Genomic DNA, 10,633 nt, shown 5'->3' with positions numbered 1-10,633 from the left:
CGCATCCATTTACCGTGGAGTAACGAGGTTTGTTTTTAAACTAATTGGATTGGTTTAGTTGTCAATAACATTTGAATCTCAATGTAAATACTGACTTTAAGAAAAATGTAATTTCAAGTAACACTCATTTGTAAGGCTATGGTAGACACCATCATAATGAAAAGTGGCAAGTTCGGACTGGAAGAGTTGCTAACAACAAGGATTTGTATATTGAAATATTTAGCAAGCATACCATCTCATTGTGTTGTACAACATAGATTATAAAATGTAAATAGATCTTTTTTTATTTTAGAATAGTAGATTGAACAAATAGAAGATATTAGATTTCTACAGTTTGTAGTAATTAGATTTCTAGATTTAATTCTTTGCATCAAAGTTTTAGATTATATTCAATGATCCATCCTCAGAATATAAATGAACTATATTAAAGAACAGTTAAATGTAAAAAGTTAAAAAAACTTATCATTTAATAATAAATATCAATAAATGATTTAGAAATATATCGCATTCATTTATAATAGAAGCATATTACTCAATAGCCATTTCTTAGGTGACCTTTTGAACCTTTTGAATTTCTCTTAATTGACATTTGAACCTTCAAAGCAAATAAATATAATTGATAAGAGTTATTTCTTATAAAAGAATGATAAGTAGATTACATTCAGCACACTAATTATATTTGATTTTGTTCAAAAGAATACCTTTTTCGTTATGATTAAATTCATTAGCATCAAATATAAATCCCCTAAACTTCATAAATAATGCTACACAACAACAGCAACAAAACCATCCCATACATCCCACTGTCCTTGTGTCATGAGTTCGAGGCTTCGTTGTTTCTGAAATGATAATGGCGCTTAATTGTAAAAGACAACGTAATAATTAATTTATTGTGAAATATTTATCCTACATATCTATAACAAAACGATTTCAACCGATTTCGCACATCAGGCTAATGTGGCTTGTGTATACTGCCACCAGAATTAGGCTCTCCATGTGTCTACAGATTGTTTACTTTTTTATACATAGATACGTTCGACATATACAAGCAATACCGTATGTAGTTTTCAGGAGTGCACGAGGTTTGAATTCAAAAACCACATTACTCCTCGTCGGCAAACCTGAGAACCAGCAACCAAAAAAGTAGAAATTAAGGTTAGCGCAGCAAATCCATGTCTTCACAAAGTTATTGCACAATGAAAACACCCAATGCTTACCCAAGCTCAGATAGCTTTAAGTGGGCCTCTGCATAATCTTCAAAGAAAGCATCTTCATCCTGACACACACAATAGAGCTTGTTTCGATCAAAACAAGGATGAGCACTGTAAAAGCAGATGATTACAAATAGCACCACTTATAAAGCAAATCACAACTTAAAATACATAGAAGATTTGTTAGCGCCTTCCCATCAAGGTAACTGGTTTTTATCCTTCGGATGAATGACATTGTGCTAAACTCCTTATGCCAAAATCAGAGGGTCCAAGATTTTGTTTTCCTGGATGTGCCAGGGCATACCTTTGCATACTTCTCAACATAAGAACGGAAGATCGGATCCTCCAACAGTGCCTTATCAGAAGGCAACTGAAGCAACCCTTCTTTCTCTCCAGTGAGAAGCTCCCTATGAAGAATTGAACATAAATTATTCAACTTTAATTCTAAATGTATTAAAGCTTTGAGCATAACTGAGGTGGGATATCATTAGTGTATATATCACTCAAAGAGCTTACTTAAAATAGGAATTGTCAAACTCCAGGGGATTGGATGTCCAGGGTCCCTCAAAGCCAGAGCGCTCCTTGTGGCATCGACCCTGAAACGAGTTTTGACACAAAGTGATCCAACATGAGAATTAAATGCACAAGAGACAACAACTGAGAGTAATTCGGTATAATAGTTTGTGTTTCAAACTTGAAATACGTACCAAGGTGTGGCCTCCTGATAGAGCCACAATGTCCTTGTCACTCAGCCCCATGTGACCAAACACTTCTCTCAAATGGTTAACCCCTGCCAAAAACGATGGCAAATTAGACCTCCTTCCCCATTTTACCCCTTTTAACCAGGAATTTCCTAATCCGTTCACAAATTAATTGGTTTTTTGTTCTGTTTTTGGTCTCACCTTGAGTAGCATCTGGCAAACGGCCTTCCTCTGGTGGCTCATATTTGTCCTGCAACTCAAAATCCTAGTCAGTAATGTGGGAAACCGTGTGAGGAAGAGCCAACCTACTGACAAAATATGTTGTCGATATGGATAATTAATCAAATTCCAATCCAGCTTATTGTCAGGACATTCAGATATGAACAGATTAGAAGAATCTCACTTTATTTTGACTTAAGAGTGGGCAACACCAATAAGTTTAAATTGGCCGAGCAAAATGCAAATCTGAAAGGTTCCTTTAACTTATAGTCTTTAAAGGCTTGCTGAAAATAGAAAGGTCACTGGTGCGGTAACAATGGCGTATAGACTTGCACTGTTACCATTTGACCACAAAAATTTCTTTATTAACAATTTTAAACTTCATTTCTAGTAAATTTACTATTTTCACTAATTATACGGAGGTTGCAATTCTGAATAAGAATAGTGAAACGCTTTAAATTCACTATTTTCTCAATGTTTTGCAAAAGTGAAATTGAAAAGACACTGACGCTAGCAACCTGATGGTTAAGGATGGGAACCGAACGAGCAAATATTAGTAATTACGATTAGTTATGTGATTTTCGGTCGCAGTTAAACATCGATGCATATTTTCCTGTAGTTTTACCAAAAGAGAAAAATTAACAATTAATACGAGATATTCCTTTAGTTATGAAACTCACAGTCCTTAAAGGCTTACTACAAATAGAAACCACTGGTGTTGTCATAATGGCGCACAGACTTTCATTTTTCCCGTTTGAGCAAAAATATTTCTTTATTATTATTATTCTCATAAATATTCCTTTAAATATGCTACCAGTCAATTGCAAAAATGAAATTGAAAAAACGCAGTGATGCAAACAATCTGATAATAAGAGATAAGCATAAAACAAGCAAATAGTGGCGAAACGCTTTAAATCTAAACAGAATTAGCTACGTATTTTTTTATCGCAGTTAATTGATGTATAGTTTCCTGCAATTTTACCAAAAGGAAAAATTAACACCGAATTAATATATAAATTTGCTCACCTGTCTTCCGGGATGGAATGGAATGGTCGGTCCTCCAGTAATTTCAACAGCAACCACACCAGCAAGCTACGCACAAAGGGACAGTTTTTAATTTTCCATCAATAAAACAAATATATCCTTCAAAATACGTGACACCCTAAACAGTAAGAAGCGTCTCATGTACGCATATCCTCACCTGGTAAAAATCAGCATAGGAAATCTGCGGAAACTGCTCTTTGATCGGCTCGAGCAGCCCGATCGCGATATCGAGGCCTTTGTTAGCTTCGTGTGCGAGCTCATCGGGGTGCCTGATTGTTCCGAACGGCCCGCCAGTTTTAGTCTTGACGTCAAAAGTTCCAGCCGAGTGCCATCTGTGCAAAGTCCCTCAATAATATTATTCATCAAATCGACGAAAAGAAAGACAAAAGAATCAAATTCACTCTCTATTTTCTCAGTTAATCCGATCGATGAAAACAAAGAACAAAACAAATGGAAATTACTAACGCGAGGCGGAGCATAATCGGAGCGCAGTTCTTCTCTGCGATGAGTCCACGGAGCTTTCGGCGACATTTATCGATAGCTTTCGCGTACTCTTCACTTACAGGAGGGTACTTCTTCGTCATGGCGTCGGGATTCGAACACACAACCTCAAGATCACAAATTTAGCAAGATCAGTTTTGAGAAATTGAGAATTGACAGAACCTCAAGATGAAAAATTTAGCAACATCTGCTTTGAGAAATTGAGAATTCACAAATTCTGTTGCTGAGCTGAAGTATTGTATAGTGGCAGCAGAACATTCTAGTGAGCCATTTGTCGACGTTGGATCTTTTCCTATCCAACGGCGTGAGGAAGGCGAATTGGTGAAAAGTAGTACGGAGAGCCATGGCCACTTTCCTATTTGTATTTTTCTTTCAATTTCGAGATGCCTTGATTTCTAGAGAATTGTATGCCACGTCACTCTGTTTCATGTCTTCTCTAGAAGCCTGTTTTAGGCTATTTATGGAACGTGTGGTGGAGAAAGCACTCAGCGTTAATTATTAATTAACCTGCAATTGTGGGCGAATTGGGAAAGAACAAGTGGCAGGCTTGGGCTGTATTTTGAAATAAACAAATGGGGCTGGCTTTTCGCTTACGGGACTTTATGGCTTTAGGAGTCAATTAAATAATGAGAATATTTTCTGTTACTTATAGGATTCATTTGGTTGTAGGAATTGTGGAACGGACATTAGTAATGCTTGTTCTTATGAGAAAATAAAATTAGAGAAAAAGGATATTTTAGAATCTCTTTCTATTTTAACAGAGCAGCTATTTTGTGGCAAATAAGAATAAGCTCATGCAGCCACTGCTTATTAGAAATAATGACAGATGGCTTCATCAAAGTCATTCCCTCCAGATTTTCCCTTCGAATTTTCACTAAGCTTACATCTATATTAATCAGTGCAATTAAGGTGCAACAATTGTGATCAAATTGTAGCAATCATCAAAGGTATGATTTTTCATGAATTTATGTTTACAATGTTTACTAAATTCTCTTACATTATTTGAATGCAAAAATTAGAGATCAAGACTAGAAAATGGAGGCTAAATAGATCTCTATACAATTTATGTATTGATTTGCTTGATAAGTAAGTTCGGCTACTGCTCTCAACCATAGGTGAGATCGTACATAACCTTAGGGGCTAGATAATATCTTAACACAATTTATTTTATGCACATATTGAATCTATCAATCATGGGCTGGATATATCTCATTATAATTTATTTTATGCATTGAGTTTTTATGTTGTCCTCAATCACTTGATAGATAAGATTCATTCAGATGTTCTTGGTCACATTACCTCCAAACATAGCTATATGTAATATCAATCTAGGCTTGATTTTTGTTATTGTTTCCACAAAATGTACAGGACTCTCCTAGCATCATTTTCCCCATTGCTCAGGGAGAATATTGATGGTTTTTTTGCCTTCACATTGTGGTGTTCAGCACCTTTCATCAATACTATCTCTGCAGCATGCAAACTGGTTGTGTAGTTAGTTCCTCCACCAACTCCCTGTTGAATGAGTAGGCAATCAATAATACATTGATTACAACCCTCCATCTGTAACACTATATTTGACGGTCAAAGGGAATGACCAAATTGAAGTTGGTTGATTGCAGAAATTATAGGAACTAGGTTGAATGATATAATTTGGTAAAACAGCAGTTGTTGATTTCATTTTATCAATACTAATTTTTGTTGGTTTGAATCAAATAAGCCATTTTCTACCCCCATAGAGGTACTTGTCTAATTCAATGTCTTTTACTTTGCCCCAACTTATAGGCCTCCAACAATTAGAACAATAGCATACACATTGCATTTTAAAAAGAATCTAGAACATATACATGAACTTCATAACTATTTAATAAGAAAGGCGTGTTTTTTGTTTTATTAAAACTTCTTGCATCAATTTTCTTGCAAAGAACGATCATAGCCATGGTTGCTACAATCACTGTCAATAATGTACTTAACATTGTCATAAACACAAATCCCCTATTCTGATAATCTATAGCATAGAGTTATGATTTTGAATTTTTCAGTTCTTCTAACACTACTATCTCATGAATGGGCTTAACATAGATAGATTTGTTTCCTACATTAATCATTATCTATTTTTGTTGTATTTAGTTTCTTTTTAACAATTCTAATTAATGGGTATGTGCAAGATCATGGTGTACCAAATTATGGCCTTAAATGGCAGTGAAAAATCAGCAAATCAGGGTTATGTCAACTTGACACATAATTTTAAAGTGGTTATGGACTTTATATCAAAAATTTGTAAGAAAATAATCTGTAGGAAATTGGATGTAGTTTCTAAACTATTAGGCCTTATCAGGAGAAAGAAAAAATTGATTGGTCAAAAGTTTGGATTTTAATGCAGTATTACAAAAATTTCAGGGCGAAAATAAAAAGTAGGTGTATGTCTAACCACCTTAATCAAAATCAAATGATAATTTTTTTTTAATATAATTATAGATATAAAAAGTAGACTCATGCCCAGATGTGACGCATATTTTTTGATATTTTTATTCCAAATAAATAATTAAATATGAATTTTCTAACAAAACTTTTTCGAAAAAAAAAAAACTCTCATGTCTAACCACCTTAACTAAAAGAAAATGTTACCATTTTTTATTTTTTTCTTATACTAGGCGAAGCATAGAATGTGACGCAACTTTTAGATTTAAAAAATGTTATACCGTTTGAAAGTTATAGCTATTTTTCAATCAGTATGACAATCAGCACTTTACAATAATCTTCATTGATAATTAACTAATAAATACTTATCAAACTCAGAATTTCACAGCAATTATATGTTAGATTGTGGTGACTGATCAGGAAAGTACTGTACATACTTCATAAATAGTGGCCGACATATGGCCGACATATGGCCGACATGTTATAACCCTAAAGCGGTTTAATACTTCTATAAAAAGGGCTTAGGGTTGGGTATTTTTATATATGTGGTGATACGAAATTGGTTCTTGCGACGGTATTGAGCTGTAAGGGATTACGGATTGTAATCAGGTTGTAATCACTGGATTGTAATAAGATCGGACTTGCTGTTTGGTGGACGTAGCCCAGGGATTGGGTGAACCACGTTAAATCTTGGTGCCTTGTGTTCATTTCCGTGTGTTCTATTATTTTTCTGTTATTGATTATATTTGCATGTAGTTTTTATTTCTGTCCGTGGTTTATCCTAACAAGTGGTATCAGAGCAAGGTTGTCTTTCAGTTATCCTCTGCAAGAAAGTCTCACGGTTAAGTGGGAGTCTCACAGTTGAGTGGGAGCAATGGCAGATGAGGGTAAGTTGAGGGTTAACAGGTTTAATGGGCAGAACTTCTAGTTATGGAAGATGCAAATGGAAGACTATTTATATCAGAAGGATTTATGGAAGCCGTTGGAAGGAAAAGCCAAGAATCAAGGAACTATGTCAGAGGCTGAATGGGATCTTTTGGACAGAAAGGCACTCGGAAGCATTCGATTATGCTTGGCACCATCGGTGGCATTTAATATTACAAAAGCAAAGACGACAGAAGATTTGATGAAAACCCTAGCGACACTGTATGAAAAGCCCTCCGCTTCAAATAAGGTATTTCTCATGAAGCATTTATTTAATATGAAAATGGCAGAAGGTGGATCTGTTGCAGATCATTTAAATGAGTTTAATACTATTACTAGTCAATTATCTTCTTTGGGTATCAATTTTGATGAAGAAATTAGGGCTCTCTTGATTTTGTGTTCTTTGCCTGAAAGTTGGAATGGCTTGGTAATGGCGGTGAGTAATTTTGTTCCTGGATCTAGTACCCTAAAATATGATGATGTGATCGGTGTTATTTTAAGTGAGGAAACTCGTAAAAAATCCTCAAGTGGATCTACATCAGGAAGTGCTTTAAATGCACAAAGCAAGGGCAAAACGACTGAAAGAGGAAGTAACTCTGGAAATCGTGGGAAATCAAGAGGAAAGTCAAAGGGGAGGAGGTCTCAATCGAGAGGACCAAATGATTGCTGGTACTGTGGGAAACCAGGGCACAAAAAGAAAGATTGCTGGACTCGAAAGAAAAATGAAGGAGATAAATCAGATGGAGACAAAGAGGCAAATGTGGTAAGTAACAAATCCGAAGAGGATGCTTTGCTTCTGTCTTTAGAGAGTGTTGATGATTCATGGGTTTTAGATTCTGGTGCTTCTTTTCATGCTACACCTCATAGAGGTTATTTCATTGATTATGTCCAAGGGGATTTTGGGCTTGTTTATTTGGGGGATAATGAACCCTGTCAGATTGTTGGAAAGGGAAAAATTAAGATTAAGTTGCAGAATGGGAATCATTGGCTACTACATGAGGTAAGACATGTTCCAAAACTAAGTAGAAATTTAATTTCAGCAGGGCAACTCGGTGATGAGGGTTGTGTAGTTACTTTTAATGATAAAAATTGGAAGGTTTCAAAAGGTTCCCTTGTAGTAGCAAAAGGTGTGAAAGTAGGCACCTTATATCTTTGTACAGGTCATATTGTTCCTTCTACTTTGATTGTTTCAGAGAAAAATGTATATTCAGGAACAATTACTGCAGTTGAGCAGGGAGAACAAATAGCTGCTGTAGATTCTGATACAGCGCTGTGGCACAATAGACTTGGGCACATGAGTGAGAAAGGTATGAAAGTACTTCATTCAAGGAAAGTTTTACCAAGTCTAAAATGTGTGAATATGGATTTCTGTGAAAGTTGTGTGTATGGAAAACAAAAGAGAGTGAGTTTTGTAAAGACAGGGAAGGACAACAAAAAGGAGAAATTAGAGCTTGTGCATACAGATGTATGGGGACCGGCTCAGGTATCTTCCCTTGGTGGCTCTCATTATTATGTTACATTTATTGATGACGCAACTAGAAAAGTATGGGTTTATTTCCTTAGACAGAAATCTGATGTATTTCAAACTTTTAAGAAATGGAAATGCTTGGTTGAAAATGAGACTGGTAAGAAATTAAAATGTCTCAGATCTGATAATGGTGATGAGTATTGCAGTCATGAATTTGAATATTATTGCTCCACTAATGGTATTCGTAGACAAAAAACTGTTCCAAGGACTCCACAGGAAAATGGAGTGGCTGAACGCATGAATAGGACTATAATGGAGCGCGCAAGGAGCATGAGGTTGCATGCTGGGTTGCCCTTACACATGTGGGCGGAGGCTGTCAATACTGCAGTATATTTGATTAATAGAGGTCCCTCTACTCCTTTGGGTTGTGGTATTCCAGAGGAAGCATGGACTAGTAAGAAGGTGAGTTATTCTTTTCTCAAGACCTTTGGTTGTGAAGCTTTTGCTCATATAGACTCTGAAAATAGAACCAAGCTAGAAGCTAAATCAAAGAAATGTGTCTTTGTTGGATATGGCATTAATGAATTTGGCTATAGGCTTTGGGATTTTGAAAATCATAAAATTATAAGAAGCCGGGATGTCATATTCAATGAAAAAGTGTTGTACAAAGATCTGTTGCAGCAACATGAGAAGAAAGAAGATGATTATGTAGTGCTGGATGATACTCCAAAAGCTAATGTTCCAGCCATTCCTCATGATGTGCAACAACTGCAACAACAAATACCATACACACCAATGAATGTTAGACGGTCAACAAGGCCAATTAGACCTCCACAAAGGTTTTCTCCCTCTTTGTATTCTATTTTACTTACTGATGTTGGTGAACCTGAAAGTTATGATGAAGCTGTGCAGGTGGATACTAAGATTCAGTAGGAGTCTGCAATGAAAGATGAAATGGACTCTTTGCTGAAAAATAAGACATGGGATTTGTGCAAGTTGCCTGCAGGTAAAAAGGCTTTACAGAATAAATGGGTTTACAGGTTGAAAGAAGAGGAAGGAGGTAAGAAAAGATTTAAGGCCAGGTTAGTTGTAAAAGGATTTGCACAGAAAAAGGGAATTGATTTTGATGAGATATTTTCTCCTGTTGTTAAAATGACTTCTATTCGTACTGTTTTAAGTCTTGTGGCTACTGAAGATTTGCATTTAGAGCAGATGGATGTTAAAACAGTCTTTCTTCATGGTGATTTGGATGAAGAAATATATATGGCTCAGCCACAGGGTTTTGAGGTCAAAGGTAAGGAGAACTTAGTGTGCAAATTGAAGAAAAGTTTATATGGCTTGAAGCAAGCACCTCGGCAATGGTATCTGAAATTTGACAGTTTTATGCATGAGCATGGATATAATAGGTGTCATTCAGATTACTGTGCTTATTTTAAGAGGTTGGATGATGATAGCTACATTATTTTATGTTTATATGTTGATGATATGCTTATAGCTGGGTCTAACATGGATCATATTAAGGGGCTGAAATGCCAATTAGCACATGCATTTGCTATGAAGGATTTGGGGGGCAGCAAAACAAATCCTTGGTATGAAGATTTGCAGAGATAGGAAGAACAGAACATTGACGCTATCTCAAGCTGATTATGTTGAGAAGGTGTTGCAACGTTTCTCTATGGAGAATGCTAAAGCTGTCAGCACACCTTTACCTGGTCATTTGAAATTGACTAAGGAGATGTGTCCCAAGACATGGAAAGAGGAGGATAAGATGTCTAAGGTGCCCTATGCTTCAGCTATAGGAAGCTTGATGTATGCTATGGTATGCACTAGGTCAGATATTGCACATGCAATGGGAGTCGTTAGCAAGTATATGAGTCATCCAGGATTTGAGCATTGGAATGCTGTCAAGTGGATTCTCAGATATTTGAGAGGAACATCCAATAAGTGTTTACACTTTGGGGGCTCTACTACTAATTTACAGGGCTATGTTGACTCAGATTTGGCTGGGGATATTGATACCAGGCGGAGTACTACAGGTTATGTCTTTACTGTTGGTGGGGCAGCCGTGAGCTGGGTTTCTAGGCTATAGAAGATTAATGCTCTCTCCACTACAGAGGCATAGTATGTTGCTGCTACAGAGGCAGCCA

The 10,633-nt window shown here is 36.2% G+C and overlaps 1 protein-coding gene across 1 annotated transcript; it reads right to left on the bottom strand.

Moving 5' to 3' along the window:
- Positions 1 to 861: 861 nt before the first annotated feature.
- On the bottom strand, positions 862 to 3,888 carry LOC149570265 (L-ascorbate peroxidase 2, cytosolic-like). Its single transcript, XM_089822901.1, has 9 exons — positions 3,641 to 3,888; positions 3,333 to 3,507; positions 3,158 to 3,223; positions 2,114 to 2,162; positions 1,919 to 2,001; positions 1,728 to 1,807; positions 1,516 to 1,618; positions 1,218 to 1,276; positions 862 to 1,121 (listed from the first exon to the last, which is right to left on the bottom strand). The coding sequence occupies exons 1-9, from the start codon at positions 3,757 to 3,759 to the stop codon at positions 1,103 to 1,105; spliced, it is 753 nt and encodes a 250-aa protein (XP_089679027.1). The 5' UTR covers positions 3,760 to 3,888; the 3' UTR covers positions 862 to 1,102.
- Positions 3,889 to 10,633: the final 6,745 nt, after the last annotated feature.

This window comes from Cupressus sempervirens, chromosome 3 (assembly GCF_028749045.1).
Source record: "Cupressus sempervirens isolate cs-2001-9-10 chromosome 3, ASM2874904v1, whole genome shotgun sequence".
Classification (NCBI taxonomy): Eukaryota; Viridiplantae; Streptophyta; class Pinopsida; order Cupressales; family Cupressaceae; genus Cupressus; species Cupressus sempervirens.
Note: the sequence above shows the minus strand (reverse complement) of the source record. Positions and strands in the feature narration are given on the sequence as shown.